The following is a 21,389-nucleotide window of genomic DNA, read 5'->3' on the forward strand; positions in this document are numbered from 1 at the left end:
TCACTAATATCAATGTGTATCAACATTTTCTAAAAAATCTGATGTATACAGAGGTTAAACCAGCATCATGTAGAAAGAAATTAAGTCTTATTTGTAATTGATGACTGTCAAGCTATCTCACTTGCCTACTGTCAGCTAGTACTCATAATGCAGTATCTGCCACACCAATCTGACTCAGCAGGGAGGAATAACTCCACCACAAGCTGTTTGTGCCCACACACAGACACTTGGTATTTGTTCTAAAGGAAAATTGTTTAGCACTAGCTATTATTTCCCTTTCCCCCTTCCTCCTATTTTCTTTCATGACTTTGTTTAGTTGAGATAGATTGTATTTGATTAATTGCTCTATTTATTTGATAGCAGATCTGTGCCAAGGGAAATACCCTTTTATTAAAGTATGAACCTGTTCCTTATAAACTGACTGACTTAATGAGTCATTTCATTTCAGTTTTCACCAGTAGTATGTGTATTGGTGTGCAGATTTGCACAGTGCATGTGTATTTATAATAAACATTATTTTGAAATAATACTGTTTAACAATATGAATTGTTTTGTTTATTTATATTAGTACAACATCTACGTTTGTCTTTCATTGTCAGCAAATAAAACCTTGCTGAGGAAAAATGAGTCGTAACATTGCGAGGTGTCTAGGTGAAATATTAAATGGAGCCACTTATTTCCAGTCTATATGCTAAGCCACAATATATGGTAACCCGATAATGACCATACAGACGTGAGAGGTATCCATCTCATTTAATTCTCTGCAAGAAAGCAAATAAACAAAAAAATATGTTTTCCTTAAGATAATATCTATTATCAGACAACCAATATTATTACCATACTTATATCTGATCATTTTCTACTTCATTTAAGATATCAGATATATTTTAAGAATTTTGCAATTCTCTTTGTTGGATTGTTGATGGATCTGATCCTCATAGAAGCTGGATGTAGATCATATGGAAATGAATTTGTCTATCTGTACCCTCTTAACCCATATAGGATTGTGGAGGCCTGGGCAGGCTGTGAGTCTTTCACAGGGCTAAGAAATACATAAATAAAACAAATACAGACAATCTTTCTCAAACCATATTCCAATTATGATAAAGCCCCATTTCAACCTAACCTGCGGAAAACATGGAGAACCTGAACTCTCCACCCTGTGCGATCCCTAAATCTGTCGGAAGTGAATGAGCTGTCCACTAAGCAACTGTGCAACTTATGGCCATATGAGGAGTGTCTGATCAAAGCAAGAGCACTGGATCTGGATGACAGTACTGCTCCTGGTATTTGTGACAACATTTTTATTGTTACTTGGCTGTACAGATCAAAAGTTTTAACATCATTATACAGTATATCTTTCTTAAAATATTTTCCTGCAGCGGAGATGCACCTTTTCTTCTGTTAATCCAGTGAGTGTGTGAATCGCTTATCGCTCATTTGAACTAAAACTGTTTTTGCAGCCCCCCACTCACAAAGTCAGCAAAGAACTTGACCTTATTCTTATATGAAACTGTGCCACAGACTTCTGAATCCACAGTCTGCATGAATCCACGTGCACTATATGTGCGCCGTAATAATTGGCCCCCCATTCCACCACCTCTGGTTTTGTTCTGCCACAAAACTGTTCCCTCAATAGCAGTCAATGATTTCTCAGAGTTCATCTACTGTAATGACCTCATCTCTGAATAGCCTGGGTCTAGTATCCATCAAACCTGCTCGCTCTAACCTGCCTCAACCTTGGTAACCTTAACCTCATCTGAAAGCTGCGTACTGTTCTCACAGCTGCTGGGAGAAAATGGCACAAAACCAATGACCCTGCTGATTTCAAGGGTTGTCCATCACTCTGATCTGCCCTTTCATCCAGTATCAGTATCACCAAAAGAAAACGTTTTTTCAACGATAAAATCTGCAGTGCCAATGACATAACTCAATCCTGCACCAGACACTGACCTGTCAACTTATATCTTTGCCTCGTCTTTACTGAAAACATGGCAGCCATCAAATCTCTGAAACATTCAAAGACAACCTCTTCCCAGGTCCTCCCAGTTAACGTCTCTCTTTGTTTGGACAGCACAACAGCAAGGCAAACATGCAGCTCTCAGATCAGCTCTGACTGTAAACTCTTCTCTGGCTCCTGTTGATAGCCCATCATTCCACTCACACAGCCCTCTAGCTGAGTGCAAGGCTCCTAAAGGTGTCACATGTTGAACACTTACTACATATACAGTACTTCTCTATCTCCAATGATCAATGGCACAGGATCTTATTCACACCTCTCACTGAGAAAAAAGTATAAAAACTCCGGACTTGTCACATGACTCCCACCAACGACCTCAAAGTCACATCTTCCGCCACACTTGACAGGTGCTTTTCTGGCTTAGGAACATTTCCAACTGCATTTAAAGAAGAACTATTGACCAGTCTCATTACTTATTATCTATGACTATCACAAGGGTGGCTGTCAAAGAGGTTTCCCATTCCTCAACGGAAAAAAACACGGAATTCCCTCCTTGATCAAAATCAGTCTGGCATTAAGGTTCTACTGAAACCGCTCTGTTATCTGTGACTGAAGCTTTATGCGCAGCTAGAGCTGTAGCTCAGTCTTCTGTACTTATCTTGCTGGACCTATCACCAGCCTTTGATAGCCTGCATCCTGCTACCTGTTTGTCCGATATGGGCATCTCGAGCAACTTGCTGAGTTGGACTTAATCGGGGAACCGAGAATTCCTTGGATGTGTCATGGCATGGTAGAACATCCTTATGCCATCTCCTTGCCCAAAACCAAGGTTACGAGAAACCAGGAAGTCTAGTTTGATGGCCCGCTATCCTTCTCTGACCACTAGGCATCTGTCTCACAGTTTCACCACTTTGCACTATACAAGATATGAGAAATCAGGCCTTACCCAACTGTGAAACACAGATTGTCTAGAATGTGGCCTAAGATGGTACATGTCCCTCAACAACTCATCGATCTCCACTGGCTACCCATGCTCTCCATGACAAAAATCAAGTCACCTATGTCTACAGAGCGACGTCTGGGTCTGCAGCCATCTACTTTAAATCATTCATACAGGTTTATGCTCCTCGTCGGCCACCACATCCCTCCAAGGAACAGCAGCTGACATTACCACCCCTGCACACAAGGCATTCACAGTAGACAGTTCTCTGTTGTGGTTCCCAGAATGAAGCCAGTTACCAAGTGCTATCAGAGCAGGGGTGGCCCTTATTATCTTCAAGAACCTCTTGAAAACCCATCTCTATCTAGAGCACCTCTTGTCCCAACACCCTCTACCACCATATCATCAAGTCTACTGTGCAGTTTTTGGTTTGTCTTTTCAAACTGATTCCACACTTACTTGTGGTCTCCTACTGTACTGAAGCTTTAAAATTGTACGTTGCTTTAGATAGAAAGTGTCCGCCAAATGAGTAAAGCTAAAAGTAATGTAATATGAGTACATTTTATCTTTGATTTCCAAGATGGACTGATATAAAAGGTAGGGGGAATTGTGTGTGTGTGTGTAGCAAAGTAAAGCTCCTCTCCACTGTATCTTAACCTTGGTGTCATAGAAGGCTCCCAAATCTGGCCGACCACAGCTGCTCACCACGCCACGCTCTCTACATGCACACACACTTTCATCTGCAGCTTAGCAGCTTATCTCCGGTCGGGGCAGCCTCAGAGAAGCCGCCTCTTGGCAATGTGATATGCCCTCCTCTTGCGTACATGTCTATTTGTGTAAGCGGGGCAGTGCAAGACTTGTATCGTCATTACAATTTATTTCTATCGTAACGCAGCTTACCAGGTTATTACCACTGCTTCACACATTTCAGCTATTAAAAGCATTGGTCATCTACATCAGTGGTGTAAAGTAAGTGGTTACAATCATAATCACATGGAATTTACACATCTTAAAGGTTATAGTAATATATTAAATGATGGCCCATTTAGAGGGTGATTATTTGACATTTCTTTGAGTTATTAGGGCCCGAGCACTGATCAAAGGTCAGGTGAGGCCCTATTGAAATTGTTTTAATTGTAATTGATTAATAAAGCAATATTTATTGTTAGGCTTTCAAATAAGCCAGATGTCTGCAACTAATTATGCAGGGCACCTTCAACTATTATTTCTGTTTGGCCATCTATTTACAGGCTCTCACTTTTAAAGTCGTATCCTTTTGATATATATATTTAGTAGGTGAGAAGAATTAATGAAAAAATTAAGAAATGTCTTCCCGGCTTATAGTGATCATAGCTAATACAGAAAGGGGCTATATTGAAGAAATTTGATTCTACTGAGCCTACACTTTTCTCCTTCAGCTTGCAAAGCGAACATCATGCAAAAGAAACTGTTTTGTGTCAAACCCATTAGAGCCCATACTTTGTATAAACCTGCTTTATTATACTTGCCATAAGTATTGGCATTCCCAACACCTTTGTACTACAGCAAAATAAATACACATGTTATCACCATGCTACTGTGAGCTGAATATGGGAAGGTAAAGGCCCAGCAAACAATAGTTACAGATGAATTATGATAGTATTATGGCTCTTTTTACTTGAATGTACTAAGATTCTGAATGTGAAGTGGTGACATGTTGTTTTGTTGTTGTGTGAAATGCTGATTGTGGACTCAATCCAGCAGGAGCAAAGATCCTCTTGAGCGATCTTCAAAGGGGTAATAAGAAAAAAGATTAAAAAACTCAAAAACTTTTCTGCCATCTTCATTGCAAGGGGGCGATTTCCTACTGTATCCCTTCTTCTCTGTTGCCTGACTTTTTTAGACATGTCCTTTTTTTCCGACTTTGACTTTGATCTGAGCTGCTTTCAACTCTTCACATATGTTGGTAATAGCCTTGGTGCTCATGGAGATTTCCTCTGCCGTGCAGGGTTACTGTTTGATAATGCATTCACGCCTTTTGAAAGGACAGCACTGGAGACACTGTCCTTCCTCTCATGTGTCAGCCTATGTCTGCCGGGCAGTGTCTTTGGGTCAGGACAGGCACAGAGGCAAGGAGTGTAAATCTCAACTGCAGTTTAATGACTTTATCATCAACAAAAACTGTATTCTACATATACAGTTTTTGTTAACGCTGTATCAGTCTTTTCTTTTTGCTGGAAGCACAGCCGACGTTGATCCTCTTAAGCCGTTTTCAGACAGGGCCTGTAGGTGAAGTCCGAAGAACTGGGTCCGGACTTTACCCGGATTTTGCCTTTCACACATGCTCAATGCAGCGGGAGGTTTTCTGCACAGATGCATTCACAACTTGGCAACAGGTGGAGCAGCCTGGTGCAGTAGGCAGAGGACGAAGTAAAGTATTGACTCCGCTGCGGAGATCACGTGATCATGTTTACAGCACCTGGTCAGCGCTGATCACCCACAAACTCTCTTGACATCTTTGTTGGTATCTTCTATGTGTGTGTCACTGCTTTTTCACTGGGAGATATTTGTTTTCTTTGAGTTTGTTTCATTTTTGCATCTGTAGTAGCACGTCATCAACCCACCCAATCTAACAGGGAACCCCCACTGTGTTCTTACAGGTAGAGAAAGTCAGAGGAAACTGCGAAGGCTCACACTTGGACATTTGCGTTCACACCGTTCACACATGCACCTCCTCCAGAGAAAATATGGAGGATTTGCGGAGTTCACTGCATGTCTGAAAGCAGCTTTAGACTACGCTCTTGCAGTTTAACTTGTGTAGTTTACTGTGTAAGTCAATACATTTGTTTATCATGGGAAGGCCATGGATGCACAGTGTAACAGGATTTCGGAGGAAATGTTGCTATGAAGCATATAAATGAAACACTGACATTCTGCTGCATAGCCAGAATAGTGAAATGGTTATCATTCCTTTAATATGAACCCAATTTATTTGCATGATGTAAATTTTTTTTGCAGCTGTACAAATATTTTATGAATGCGTAATTGTTATTTTCCACAGTGAGGTGTCACTTAGTCATTCAATTGTCTTGTTTGTGCATATAACCGAAATTAATGTTTTAATTAAGCAATGTTTTTGCCCTTGTCTGTTTTTTTGTCAGAAAAATTGGGGAAACATATTTCCATGAAACTTGGTGGAAAGATGGGACATTGGCCAGGAAAGTACCCTTTATATTTTGGTGCCTGTTCTGTATAAAGAGGCGGACCCAGGTATTTTTCATTTACCACTTTCTTTAACATTTTTGAGATTCAGAGATTAATTCATGGAACAATCTGGTATATTTAACAAACTGATATCTTTCAGTGAGTACAATTTGATGTGGCCTGATAGAATTTAAGGTGACTGTTGGGCCTAGTTTTTGACACTTACTGCCTGAACTGACTAGTCAATCAGACAAAGTCAAACTGTTCAATCACTCACTAAAAAAGATTAACGGTTGAGATGCTGAAATGATAGTTGTTTTTGGAAAACCCTGCTAAAAATTTGAACTCTCAAGTGAAATGACTAATTGCTGCAGATGGCACATGCTAAGGAATCCCAAACGGATTTATTACATTTTAAGACAACTGAAAGATATGCAATTGCTTTCAGTTCATTTTAATCAAATGCTATAATCAAAGCCTTTCTTGGCTTTTATAAAAGTTGCACAGTGTGGACGTTTACTTCCTGTTTACTGTCTGTTTCATCCTATCTATATTTGTCTGATTCCCAGGTCTCAACATTAAGCAATACAAAGAAGTGTGATTATTTCTTTATTTCTGAGCAGTAAAGTGAACGAAGGTTAGAGACTTACGACACGGGAAGTTGAGCTTGGCGCAAAAAATACATGAGCATTTATGGATGAGCACTAAATGCAGCAATTACAGCGAGCAGTTACTCTGAGGATCTTCCTCCAGAGACGCGTAGGCCTTACAGTGAAAAAAATAAAGAGCAGCAGTGAGTGGAGTAATGGTCTCTCAGTACTGCTCAGCACAGAGGTATTTAAGACTACAATCTGAAAATACTCACTCACTTATTCTAACCCTACTGCCCAAGAGGATATTCATGTGTAAGTATAAACTGTTAAGCGGAGGGACAGATTTTGCTGAGCATAAGGGTCGGAGTGTACTTGCTGTTAAGTATCCTGTGTCTGTTCAGTACGTAGGCTGTGCAAGTCCTCAGTAATTATAGTGGTGCGTACATAAGGTGCAGTTCCAAGATAATAGGTCGCGGCAGCAGCGAGTCATCAGGGGCACGTCATTAGCGACAGATGGGCGGAAACTTTTCAGTTTTGTAGAGTAAGTAAAGTTGTTGTTTTCCCTATGTGTTGAATTTTGGGGTGTGACATACCACCTAAAAATGCACGATTGTCGATTTTCCTTACTTGTTCTTAACGTTAGCCAAATGTTGATCTTCTCGAGGGTCGCCATCTTTGTTGATGTTTACCACAAGCAAATCCGGAAGTAGCAGAAAGATCGGTCTGTGTCAAAGATAATAAAATAGAGCGCTCTACAATCTTTAGTCTACTGGAACATACCAGAAACATGCGTAGTATTAACGATAGAATGTGAACAATCCTGTTCAAGACATAGCCAGTTGCCTATATGTACACATGAGTAAACTGGAAGTATATCGTGGGTTCAAGGCCTCTTGTTACTAAAGCAAAGACTAAACAGCAGTCATTTATTCTTGCATTTAATTTTATGTAATTTTTTCAGAGAGTAATATCCAAATTTTGCCTTCCATATTTAGAGCTATGAACAGCTCACTGGCTATGATGGAAAAATCCTACATCAGCTGGGACTGTAATGGGATAACCTTCCCTGTGCGTGTGTATGGTGTTGTATTTTTGCTGTCGGGTTACAGCAAGTGGTCTTTCTGGGTAGAAATAAACCCTATCTGTGTGTAACCACAGGCGGAAAAAGAGCAATGATATTGACTTAAATATGGGGAAATGAGAGGCTGCAATAATGTGTTCTGTGTGCTTTGTTTCCAGCAGATAGGCAGTGGGCTTTGAAGTGTGGGCTGGCACAGCAGGGTGCGAGCTTCTGTAAAGGCAGGCTGCTAAATGCTAAGGGATGAGAAGGACACGAGGTAGTCTATTACCAATACGGGAGCAAAGAGAGAAAAAAAAGGCAAATCCAATGATAATGTACATCTGTTCCAGTGAATTTATGAGCTTTGAACATTTTTTCATGTGGGATAAGTGGATCCTTTTTCTTACAGAATCTCACCACTTCAAAGCAGATTTCGCTTTGGATAATGCAAATGATCGGAATATGCCGGTCCCTGCCTCCTCAAGAGCATGAAAAGCGAGAGGGAAAGGGGGGAATTAAACCTAATTGGCATGGCAGTCTTTTATGTGTGCGAAAAAGGGCAAAAATAAAACACTTCAATTATTGTCAAGTTCACTCAATTAGGAAACAAGCTGACGAAGTGCTAAAAGTTCAGTTTGCCTGACCCAGTGGCCATTCGCTTTAAATGTCACTTTTCACTGTCAACATTTCCCTTGTTGTATCTGTATCTGAAATTATAATTAGCAGGATTAAATTCACCCTGTAATCACCATGCTGGCACTAGAGAGAGAGGGACGGCTTTGTTCATCTGGGATGTTGTGCTGCCCGAGGCCCGGGGCCAGGGGCCTGCGGGGGGGGAGGTTATTTGCTGGTCCAGTATTTAGCAACTCATGCACAATGCTTCTGTGTGTCATTAAAAAACATGTCCTCCACATATTTACAAAAACTTATTGACTTAATACAAGGTTGGATCCAGCCACAGCTGAAATCTGTTTGGCCCTTGAAGTGTCCTTGTCTTGTCAGTAGTCTTAGAAAACTTGTCACATACTAGGACAATTTGTTTTTGATAATTTGGTAAATATGTACAATGATGTGTGGCTTTGCTCAAAGCTATAGAATTAACAGTAAACAAGGAATGGCTTAAATTATGCACATTACTAATCATGAAATGAGTATGGATGTTGGACATATAATTGGCCCCTATGTGGTGGTTGTGGCCCCTTAATGGCCCCCGATTTAGAAAAATCCTACATCAACCACTAATTTAATTGACTCAAGATGAGCTGCAAAACACTATTTTGAGATTTTGCATTTGTTTTATAATGTGTCAAGTCTATACAACCAAGCGATTTAAAAAGGAGCTTTTTGTGTTTTGGGTTTTGAGTTAATTATTTTTCATAAATGCTAAAAATCAAGTTAAAACACTTATTCTCTAGAATGCATTGGTCTAAGGGTGGAAGCAAAAAATTGTTAAACCATGATTTTCTCGAGATAGATAAATCTGCATCTTGGTCACATTTCCTTCTTTTTAATCAATGCATCATTCTGCTGCGATTATGTATTAGAATTTTTCAAATTTTCCAGAAATCTAAAAGAAATCTAATATTTATCCTACTAATAGATATTTTTGTGTTTCAAAAACCCTGATATGCCTTATTCCTTTGTGCTATACGGCTCCATTGCTGTCCAAAAGCAATCCAATGCATGGACACTATATTTTCACTTTTAAATAATTTGAAACTGGACAGTTCTAACAGATGGATTCGTTAACAATGTGAAAAAAAAGATATGTACCAGTCTTATTCCATAAGTACCCATGTGCCCAAAATGTTGCCTGAAAGGCTGAATTTCCATCAAAATATTTAAACGTTAAAATATGTCTTGGTTTGGTCCATGCTGCTAAAAACCTGTCACAGTTTTTTTTTTTCATTTTCATCCATTAATTTATGATTTAATATACAAGGGGAATGCTGTTCCAATTTCTTATAAATAGTTGATTTGAAAACTTTATCATTTTACTCACACTTTAATCCTGAAACTCAATAAGAATCAAGACACCCCCCTTCCTACGCTGCAGCAGTATGAAAGGTGTCTTTTCAACATTCATTCATTCAATTCATTTTTCAAAGGGCACAGTTCAACTTTTCCAAATTTCAAATCCCCTCTCTGAACTTCTAGAGACTGACTCCCGACTTCTGCAGATAGCGAATGAATAAAACAAGGCTCCAGAAAGTTGCATTGGTTTTTAGTAGATCATGGGAGCTCTTTCTTTTTGCAACATCAAAAGCAGCCGCAGCTCTTTGATGTGGCAGCATGCTGTTTAAGGTACAGAGTGAATGGAGAGATGTCAAGCTGCAAGGTGCCTCTGTAGTTTACGTTGAGTGCTGCAGAGAGCTGCAGATGAAAGGAGCAAACAGAGTTTGATAATGAATGTCCAACAAGTAGGACCCATCTCAGACAGCGCGCGCTCAGCAGGGTGCCCATGCTAACCTTGAGCGCAGCACCCCCGAACCCCGGGCAGACACTGGAGACCAGACTCCATCAACTTTGGCTCTCTTGAAGAAAGGAGGGCCCTCAGATGTGCGAGCTTTAATCTTCCTGTCAATTAAATCCTGATTGACACACACACCCACGTACATATGGTCACACGCATGTGCTCCCCTCAGACAGTTACCTGTAAAAGAGATGCCTTCCACTTCCTCTGTTGAATGCCTCTCTTTGTGGCTGGGAGAGGCCTCTTCAGAAATCTTTCCCATGTGTGAATTTCTGTGTACATCTTCATAAGTTAATGCCTCCAATCATCAAATTATCTTACTTTATTCCTCCTTCCCTCTGTCTCAGGGGAACGTGTGATTACCGATTGCGAATGTAAAATTTACAGTTTTTTGCATGGCACCACTGATAAAGTGATTTTAATTATGGGTGCTGCCTAGTGGCTGGCACCTCTAGCCCTGCAAAGCATTGACTAGTTGTTCTTTGCATTTCATAACCTCGTAACAAAATGTTCTCAATGCTTGTGTTAAAGGGCAGACAACCTTTTGTTAAATAATTGGGGGATTTGTGTGAAACTGGGACTTGTCAATGTAGTTTCCTTATAACCAGCATGTATAGAAAGTATAGTGTGTTAAACGTTGATTAATTAAACATGTATCCATTATTAATATTATTTTTAAGTTTAATTATGCGCTTAAGTGACTATGTATCATAGAAAAATTCACAAAATGTAGAAATATAACAAGCCCTTGTATTTTACTATTTTACTATGTTATACGTTATATGTTATATGTTATATGGTACATCACTTTTTTAATTTTGTAAAGCCCGTCTACTGCGTAGATGCTGCCTGCCAGGTAACAAGAATTGCTCTGCTGTGATGACGCTGTCATTGGTGCAAGTGACAATAAACTTTGATTTGATTTGAGTTGTAATATAACTGATCCCGGAAGGCAATATAAATTATACAAAAATTGTATAAATATAATTCAGTATTGTGATACATTTTTAGCGAGTGAATTTCAATAGATACATATACTTTTCAAAAAGTATATCTATCATTTTTTTCACTCTGAAGCAGATGATTCACTTCTATCAGCATTGGTAAAGATGGCAATGGTAACTCAGTGCTGGTTATTATCAGTGCAGGGGCCAGAATGTGGGACAGCTTTACAAACAAATGGTGAACTGCAATTAACATGAGGTGTCAGCAGTCCGCATTTGACAAATCAAATGTATTTGTTCCAGAGTTAGTTTTTTAGTATGCCATTCCCTCTACACCAACTCTCCACAGAAGCTCAGGTGACAACCTTAATTATTTCTAAGATTTTTTACTTTGCACATTTTTTGCACAGGTGGAAGATTGTAGTGTCTCTTACACTGTAATTTAAAGTTTTTTTTTTTTTTTTCATATATGAGCTATATATCATAACACACACCTGGGTATATTGTATTCCAGTAGATTAGCACCTATCCTTTAAGATTGAATGATCAGTTATTTGATACAAATTGTATTTAGACCTGAATAACTAGGTTTCTTTTCATGGCAAAATCTGCTCAGTTGGTTTTGTCCAGGAACAAACCAACAGACGAACGGTCGGACGGGGGCGAAAACAGAACCTCCTCGGATGAAGTAATATTTAATAAAAATATGTACTGAAAATTAATACTGACAAAGAAAGATAGTTGGCTACATGTACAACAGAATTACTTCAGAATACATTGACCTGCTCATTTGCTTCTGGGAGTTCTGAGACGAACCGATCAGTTCACATTCAGTACATCAGTCCACCTGCTCTAACACTGAGATCATCACATGTGCTTTTCATATCCGCACAGAAAGAATGTGCAGTGAAGAAATAACTGGAGAGAAAGTGTTCTACCTCTGCACTGCTGCTCAGTGACATACACATTAAACTGTCTTGGTGGGCAAAATTATGTAGTTCTGGGCAGCAGTGTTAGTGGAGCACACAGAGCGGAACTGACTCCATGTGGAGATTCATTCCCAATAAACAGCAAACTGAGGAGTTTTTCCTCCAGATCAGGTTTAAATAAACCGGTGTGGGCGTATCTGCAGTAGAAACATGAAAACTTTCTCCTTTCACAATCTTCACTACAACTAGACAGGTCCAAATATCTCTTCAGTCATAATGAAGGAGGTTGTATTATCACTTATTTTCCTCGCTTTGACACAGACAAGTGTTAAGAACTAAAAGAAGAACAGGAACACTCAGAGAAGTATTTTTGGATTATATCTGTATTATTTTATTGACAATTTCTTACCGTCTTCTTTCTTATCCATCCAAACTTGTCTGGACCCCCTGCTGTGGTTTGGATGACAGATCTCCATGTTTGAGCTTGATGCTGGGTGCCTGACAGAGAGTATACCCTGCAATACACTCCCCTTGGTAGACTTGCCTGTTTTGAAAAAGAGGGAGGGAACAAAGAAACATGCTCAAGAAAGTTTTATTCTAGTCTGTCTTTGATAACTTGTGTCTTTGTGTCTTTGAAGATTTTGCCCGACAGGGCACAGTGAAGAAACGATCATTGCTGGTGGTGGGAGCACAGGCAGCGAGGACCCAAGCATTTTAAGTGAGTATTAAGTGATGAAGATCAGGCTCACAGACAGACAGATGTGCAGACAGACAGGCAGGCTTAGACAACAACTTACAAGAAGGAAGAGGAATTTGCAGCTTGAGAAGGCCAAAAAGAAACACAAAGAAACATGAGCAACTGATCTGGCAACTGCCTGCAGAAACAGGGCTTTGAATAATACTGGGGAACATATGCTGGAAATGAAGAACAGGTGTATAGGTACGCTGCAAAGTTCCAGTGATTAGAAAATAGGAAATAAGTAATCAGATGGATCTGGACAAAGAAAGAAAGTGCAGTGACATCTGGTGGTCGGGTGGAGTATGACAGGAGGCTATTCAACAGCTGAGACAGAAAATCCCACACAGAAATACCATAACTTTAATCATGACAATTAGGAGGGAGCTTTATTAACAGTATTTTATATAAAATATAAGTAAGAAGCGATGACAATATGAAACTGGCTCCAGGTTTATGTTTCAATTTTATTTTATTTTGAAATTTAATCTTTTTGTAATTATTCCTCATAGTTCCCATGTTCCCTCACAGCAGAAGGTTTGCTGGTTCAATTCCTGGACTTTGCATGTTTTCCCTGTGTTTGCATGGGTATTCTCTGGCAACTCCAGCTTCCTCCCACAGTCGAAAAACATGCAGATTTGAGTTAAGGTTTATTTGAGACTCGTAGGTGGGAATACTGTTTCTGTATCTATTTGCCTTGTGATACTCTGGCGACCTATTCAGAGTGAACCCCGCCTCTCGCTCAATGTCAACTGGGATTGGCTCTAATGCCCACTCACCCTCAAGGATCATTGGTATAAGATGATTGGTTGGGTGTTATTTCTTGTTCCCCCTTTCAACAGAATTTGATATAAAGTTCTGTATCCAAACAAATTGCAATAATAGCAACTCTGAACACAAGGGTTACATGTCAGTTTCCTTAGCATAGACGAAAATATGCGTCCAAATCTCTTATTCGACTACTTCATGCTTTCACAGTCCAGTTCCGCAATAGTTTCAGTCATCAATCCGATCGTCTCCCTCTTGCTTCCGTTAGTGGTGTCTTTCAATAATCATTTCCCTCTGTGATATTAGCGTATGTATGTAATTCTTCCCTTTGTATACATATTTCTTACAATTATTAACCACTCAGCATTGGTGGGTGGATATATCCACAGTTTGAAGTTTACATCAGTTACAAAGCATATTGTCTAGGTTGTCTTGGTTCTCAGTTACAACTATTTTATTAATTGTTACACAGTAGAATAACTATAATAGGAAGATTTTTATATTTGGTGATTATTTCATGTCTGTGAAACCATTCACTGTTTATGTAATTGTACAAATATATATTGGGTTATAGTTCCATCAAGTGGTTGCATGAGCAAATTGCAACCAGCACAGAGCTACTAACATGAAAAAATGTCCCTACATTTAATTTGTGGTGGTGTTTCTTGTCAACATGTAAAAAATATTTTCTCCGTTAAATAATCCAAGGGCTTGTGCTTTTTAAATAGTTCCATCCCACTTCACTTTATACCAAAATGCAAAACTAAGACCTCAGGATCCGGAATGTCAACACATGCCAACGCAGTGAGCACTGTGGCAAACTCTAATTAACTTTGAATATGAATAATCTACATGCACTTAGCTTTTTTTCTATTGTGAAGGGAAGTGCATGAATAACTGTCTTGTGATGTCCACATGCATGCATTAGTCCAGTTAGTCTGGAAAGTTTATTTCATTTGTTGGCATCGATTTAGTTTCCATTGTACAAAAGGGACATTTGTGGCAGAACAAGTTTTGCTTTCGGATGTGGAATGAGGAAGAGGAAAAGTCTGAAGTATACAACTTCTGTGCTCAGACGACAGATGGAGGGAGTGGACATTTTGTGCTGTGAAGACTCTAATGTAAGTGATAACTAAATTACCGTATTGTGTGTTGGATGCTTTAGCAACTGAAGTCACTCTATAGAGATGTGGTCAGTGTGACGAACCAACAACAAGTTATGCTGTTGAATAATTATTCTGCTGTGTTTTATGAACAGGTACAACCAAATGAAACTTGAAAGGAAAAGTAAGAACAAGATGACATGTGACAGGTTGGGAAACCGGAGGCAGCAGCATGTTTGCCCAGGAGTTTGTGCTGAAACAACGGACAGAGATACTAAATGCACTGTGCAGCAGTGGCTCAGCTGAACTTCTGGAAAGAGTTCTGGATCTAATGCTGGCCCAGGGGGAGCTTGTGTGGGAGGAATACCAGAATGTACAGGTACCGGGTAGAACTCTGTATACCAATGCCCGACACTTGCTCGACCTGGTTTACACGAAGGGCGTGGACACCTGCGAAATATTCCTCGCAGCTTTCAAACAGGTCGTGCCAGAAGGGCAGGGGACTGACCTCCACTCCTCAGGATGCTGTTCAGGTCCCGAAAAGAAAGACGCATCTCAGATCACAGCGACCCAAACCCTATTGATTGATAGACCGAGCCTTGTCAGCAGCCTACAGGACTGCATTGCCGGTGCTTTAGAGGCTCTCACTGTGTCCGGAACCTTCACCTCAGCAGACTGTGATGACGTACAGCTTCCTATACACACCCCCTCTCAGCAGGTACAGTAAATATATAAAAAACTTCCATTTATTGTTGTTTTTATTGACAACTTGGGACATTATAATGGAAGGGATAGTCGAGAGGTCACGGTCGACGCCCCACTTCCCAGGGTCCTCTGTAAAACGCCAACATTGTAGTCGGTCAACTGAGTGGTTGTTGAGAAAATCCCAGCACAGACAAATGCCTCCATTTATAGTTACACTGCTCAGTCTTAAATTATTGCTGACTATTCTAACATGAAATGCAATTTAACAGTGCTCATCTTAAAGAAAATGCACTTTTTCAGCTTTTTGCCGTGGGCTATCACTGTAAAAAAAAGTGATTTCAGAGAGATGACTGTTTTATTTTTTTTGCCCAAATTCTAAGTTTAAATGCCATAAAACAGATTATCTTCCTTAAAGATATTAACCACAAAATAAAGTCTTAATCCGTAAATATATTATGGGACATAATGGATTTTTTACAGGATTATTAAATTGCTATTGAATATGAAATTACATTTATTTTATATATTTAATAAAGAGAAACATTAGGAAACAGCTAGCCTGGCTCTATTGACTCTGTTAGAGTTGCTCTACTTTCAGAGAGAGCCGGCTAGCTGCTTATTTTGGTGGCAACACCATGGGTAAGTATTTACAATGCAGTTAACATAAAATAGCCTGATCAAAAAAAAAACAAATAGCCAGGGTTTGTGAGAAATCAATTCTGTCATCTTGTGGACAGGGAGACATAATAGCATATACATAGATGTCAGTTATAAAATGAGGAAGAAAGTTGTACATTTACATTTAAGCCATTTTAAGAACATGAGGGGAAGTTTTTTCACGACAAACGTTTAGAATATGTAATTTTGAGGAACTTTTATGGCGAGTACTGAAGAGACTCTTTTTTACTCTTCTAACCAATAATAATGCAATAAAAGAGAAATAATTGCATCAACGGAAATGTTCAATTATTTACTTTTAATAATAAGCCTGTTGTCATTCATATGTTAATCAGGCAAGGCGTTTGCTTGATCATGTCAGATCAAAGGGCGAGTCAGCGGCAAAGGTGGTACTGCATCATATTCAGCAGCAGGGATCTGGAGCATCACGGACCCAAGAGAAACTGACACCACCAAAAGGTAGGTCATTATCATAGGCGTGTTGAAAATTACGCAATGTAGTTAGAGAGCAGCGGTGGCAGTCCAAAAATAGAAGTGACTCATTCAGAAATGTAAAAAGAGCTGTTGCCAGCAGGCCACAATTATACAAATATATTGTGATTTTTCAGTGCCACATTTTCTAAGTTCAGCTCATCTGTGGACTTTCTGCTACAGAGTTGTTCAAGTACCAGAAGAAGCTGAGCAGTTCCGTGTCTGCCCAGTCCTGTTTTCTCAGTACTTATGGAGGGACCAGCCACATCTCCTTGGATGACATCTACACTGAGGGCCAGCTGGAATTAGCTCATGACTGTGCTGATGCACATGGACCTTTGGACTTGGAGGACATAATCGGTGCAGTGGGTACAGTTAACAAGGAGGCTGATACGGTGCTGGTGTCTGGTGAGGCAGGCAGTGGGAAGAGCACCCTACTCCAGAGGCTGCACTTGCTCTGGGCTCGTGGGGCAGCCCTCCGGGACTTCCTTCTCCTGTTCCCATTCAGCTGTCGCAGGTTGAACTCGGAGCACCGGGAACTGTCTGTCCAAGAGTTGCTGTTTCAGCATTGCTGCTGGCCAGACAAGGAGCAGGAGGAGATTTTCCAGTTCATCCTGGACCACCCACATCTCACCCTCTTCACTTTTGATGGCCTGGATGAGCTCAAGCAGAGGTTTTCAGACGAGCACAGGCTCTGCTGCCCCACCCAGCGTGCACCTGTTCAGATACTATTATTCAACCTAATGCAAGGATCACTAATGAAGGGGGTGTGGAAAGTGGTAACTAGTCGTCCAGAGGCAGTGGGGCCTTTGCTGAGAAAACACCTTCGCAAAGAGGTCTTTCTGAAAGGTTTCTCCCCAAGTGGGATTAACTGTTTTGTGAAGAAGCATCACAGTGACCCAACTGTGGCTGCTAAGGTTTTGGAGTCCCTGCAGACAAACACAGCTTTACTTGGACTGTGTCATAGTCCAGTCCTCTGCTGGATTGTGTCACAGTGCCATAAGGAGTTGCTGGGCGGTGGAGAGGGTAGTCTACAAACAATCACAGACGTTTATATGATGATCTTGCAGCACTTTTTACAGCGCCGAAGCACCCTGAAAAATGCCACGGGGTCCGGTTGGCTTCAGGAGGACCTAAAAACAGTCTTGCATCTAGGACAGCTTGCGTTTGATGCCATAGGAACCACCTGTTATATCTTCTCATGTACAGATCTGAAGACATGCGGTGTAACTGAAAAGGATATCGGTCTGGGCTTTCTCATTCAAAGCAAATATATGTCCTCTTCCAACAGTAAACACTATGAATTCCTTCATCTGACTATGCAGTGTTTCTTTGCTGCTCTGTACATTGTTTTGTCGAGTCACACTGACCGTGCTATCCTCAAGCTCTTCGAGCTGCAGGACATGAGAGAGACAAGTCAGAAAGGCCAATGCTTCTGGGCCTGCTTGCCCACCACTGCCCAACAACAGCAGACTCAAGGGGCAGAAGCTTCAGCAGCCGAAACAACAAATCTTCAAATCACGGCCACCTTTGTGTCTGGATTACTGTCCCCGCACCATCGGAGCCTGTGGCTCTTCTGCTGCCCCAGTTCTGTGATGGAAAAAAAGATCAAACAGGTTTCGAGATGCCTGTCCAAAGGGATGCAGAAACACTTCAAGTCTATCCCTCAACCTGTAGCAGGGGAGAAAAAGAGCATGCACGCCATGCCCGGCTTTGTCTGGCTTATCAAATGCATCTATGAGATGCAGGAGAACAGAATTGCCAAAGATGCTATCAGTAAGCTGGATGTAGACCACCTGAAACTGACCTACTGTGACATTGGTCCTGTGGAGTGCACTGCACTGGCCTATGTGCTCCAGCACTTAAGGAAACCTGTCGGCCTCCAGCTGGACAACAACTCTGTAGGTGATGTTGGAGTGGAGCAGCTGCTTCCCTGCATGCATATTTGTAGTTCCCTGTAGTGAGTATGAAAAGATTTTATGGTTATTTATTCCACTGTAAAAAACAATCTTTTCATTATCTTGAACAAGCTCTCCCTACTTCAGAGAGGGCAATAAGGCTGACAAATAAATACTAAGCTTGAGTGTCGTTTATTTTTTCCTTTATCAGCCTCAGAAATAACAACATCACAGATCAGGGCATCTGCAAACTGATCGCTAAAGGTATCCAGTGTGAAAACTTCCAGAAAATTGCGTATGTACAGCTGAGAGGATTTATAAGACCACTATGAAAATACCAATGACATTCGATGAATTACCTTGCATAATATTTTGTTTCTATCCAGGCTCTTCAACAACAAGTTAACTGATGCCTGCACTCAGCACTTTTCTCATCTTCTGAAGACCAAGCAGAATTTCGTCTCTCTGAGGTCAGCACATCAAATATTTCCAGCAGTCATCACATGTGGCACTAGTGTGAATCTACAATAATAACTCAGTCTGTGTGAAATAAAAGCAAACAAACTTCTTCATTGTCTTTCAGGCTGGGCAACAACAACATCACAGCAGAAGGAGCAAAGCAGCTTGCAGAGGGGCTGAAAGTCAATCGTTCACTCAAATATTTAGGGTAAAATTAATCCTGAAATCAATCCTGGAAAAAAAAAGATCTTGTTGGTAGTGCATTTCCATTTACTAACCTTTCTTTCTATTCCCAGGCTTTGGGCCAATAAGATAGGTGATGCAGGAGCAGAAGCCATGGCCAAAGCACTAGAGCACAGTCAATCTCTGATTTGGTTTAGGTAATATTTGCATTAGTTATTTGGACATTGCTTTAAATATTATTAGAATTAAGACGGTGTGGAAGATGTATTACAAGTAATAGAAAAACACTCAGTAGAGTCCCAAAAGTCCCCTCATAAAACCACATTTGAATTAACAAGTTTTACAGTTTTTATTCATCGGCATAGAATTACACACCAATAAGTATAATAAATAATTTTATGAATTAGTCTCTGACAAATTAGTGAGAATGTAGAAATACGACCGATCTCGCAATGTTAAAGAAAATGAAAACAAAATTCCTGCTCCGGATCAGCCCCGTTATTTAATTCTCAAGTCTTCCTTGGGTCCAGCCCCACCCCTTTGCAAAATTTCATGGAAATCGGTCATGTAGTTTTTGTGTAATCCTGCTAAAGATAAACAAAAACACAGAAGAAAACATAACCTCCTTGGCCGAGGTAATAAAGGTATTAAGCTATGCTGCCCTTATGTGTTACTGCATAATGACCACAAATGTATATATAACGTCAGTTTCAGTTGTATAAAAATGTTTCTGGAAGTCGCATGATATACATCTCTTCCCAATTTACTTGTCTGCAATTTATTTTTGTCCAGTAGCTACAAACTATTTTAATGTAACATTTATTATATGCCATCTCAGCCTGGTGGGTAACGGAGTAGGGGATGCAGGAGCGTGTGCCCTCGCCAACATTATCAAGAACAGCTCGTCACTGCAAGAGCTTTGGTAAGAGTCAGAGGGAACCAGACATTTGTATTCACCCAGTGTCCGTTCTGACATTTGAGTGCTCACTGTACAGTTGTGCTTACACTGCTCCTCCCTCTCATTTCCTGTTAAAGGCTGACAGAAAACTGCATAACGAGAACGGGAGTGGAATGTCTGATTCAAGCCCTGGAACACAATGCACACATGAAATCAATATGGTGAGTGATGTATACTGAGCCATGCACTCACAAATACAAAAGTTGCTTCTGTTTTTTTGTGGTAAGTCGAGTGGTTGTCTGCATCCTGCTTTTTTGGGGTGATGGAGGACTGTGCTGCCAGTTCCAGTGCAAAAAAAACAACTGTTGCTGTAAACATTGCATTCTATTCTGGAACAAAGAGTTATTTTGGTGACAACTTCCTTTGTCATTCTAAACTAACTCTGCATTGTTAATGAGTAATGTTGCTTTTTCCTTTTTGCAGGTTGAGAAACAATGACCTCAGTTCGGCAGAGGAGGAAGAGATGACGCAACGTGAACCGAGACTGGTTTTCTGATTTTGCATTAAGTTGACAGGGGACTGTGTATTGCTTGTGTTTTTATTTATTATAGGAACATTTTCTGTTAAAATATGGAATGTGAAACTTGTTTGTTAAAGTGCATTGCATATCTTCTATTTAAATGTTATATTATATATTTTTCTGTTTATCTGAGTATTTATAAGCATTATGAGTAGGGCCTGGTATTTTTTGCAATGTTTATTCTGTAAAATAAAACAGCAGATTATACAAAACGACTGGTACCAATTTCCACCGTGACAGGCCCACATCGGATGATTTGATCTGATCAATATGTTGGGTTCATTAGAATAGTCAGTGTCACTAGTTTTGAATTTTGTATTGACGGCATATCATTATTTTAAAGTGTGGAATTAAGGAATATAGATAAACATCCCAGTAGTGCATTAATCAGCTGCAGCCTTAAAATCTCCTCAACAAACATGGAAATATTTCATAAATACAGTAAGAATGTATCTTTAATTATAACGACAACAACATGATTAATATAAATAATGTTAATAATGCATAGGTTGTTCTGTAGTGACATATAATTAACATTATTTAAGATATTACACTGATATAGGCCTTTTCTGATATTGAACATTTCATTCTGAATACATGCCGCTAAGATAAATACTAATACTGTATATTTACAAAAGTTAAAGTTTGAGGCCTGACCTGCATTAGAATATACTTATAATTCAGTGTTGCCTCTATTTCAGTAAACATTCTGATACTAAATACCAGAGAGCCAGAAGCAGCAGAGTTATCTGCCCTCATCTGTCCACACTGCAACCGAACTACATATCCTGCCTTCCATGGGAAAACCCCACCGAGCGGGACCTTCCT

General features: G+C 40.0%; 1 protein-coding gene across 1 annotated transcript; it reads left to right on the forward strand.

Annotated features, from left to right (window-relative positions):
* Positions 1-14,921: 14,921 nt before the first annotated feature.
* nod2 (nucleotide-binding oligomerization domain containing 2) lies at positions 14,922-20,537 on the forward strand. Its single transcript, XM_061068654.1, has 10 exons — positions 14,922-15,407; positions 16,408-16,531; positions 16,727-18,503; positions 18,653-18,736; positions 18,828-18,911; positions 19,025-19,108; positions 19,197-19,280; positions 19,922-20,005; positions 20,119-20,202; positions 20,465-20,537. Exons 1-10 carry the CDS (start codon positions 14,922-14,924, stop codon positions 20,535-20,537), a joined length of 2,964 nt encoding a protein of 987 aa, XP_060924637.1.
* Positions 20,538-21,389: the final 852 nt, after the last annotated feature.

The sequence above is a fragment of the Limanda limanda genome, chromosome 3 (genome assembly GCF_963576545.1).
Source record: "Limanda limanda chromosome 3, fLimLim1.1, whole genome shotgun sequence".
In the NCBI taxonomy this organism is placed as follows: Eukaryota; Metazoa; Chordata; class Actinopteri; order Pleuronectiformes; family Pleuronectidae; genus Limanda; species Limanda limanda.

Excerpts from the sequence above, each read along its gene's own strand:
- nod2 (XM_061068654.1), top strand. The coding sequence starts at position 14,922 with ATGTTTGCCCAGGAGTTTGTGCTGAAACAACGGACAGAGATACTAAAT. Across the intron at positions 15,408-16,407 it reads TACACACCCCCTCTCAGCAG|GCAAGGCGTTTGCTTGATCA; the intron begins GTACAGTAAATA and ends TATGTTAATCAG. Across the intron at positions 16,532-16,726 it reads GAAACTGACACCACCAAAAG|AGTTGTTCAAGTACCAGAAG; the intron begins GTAGGTCATTAT and ends TTTCTGCTACAG.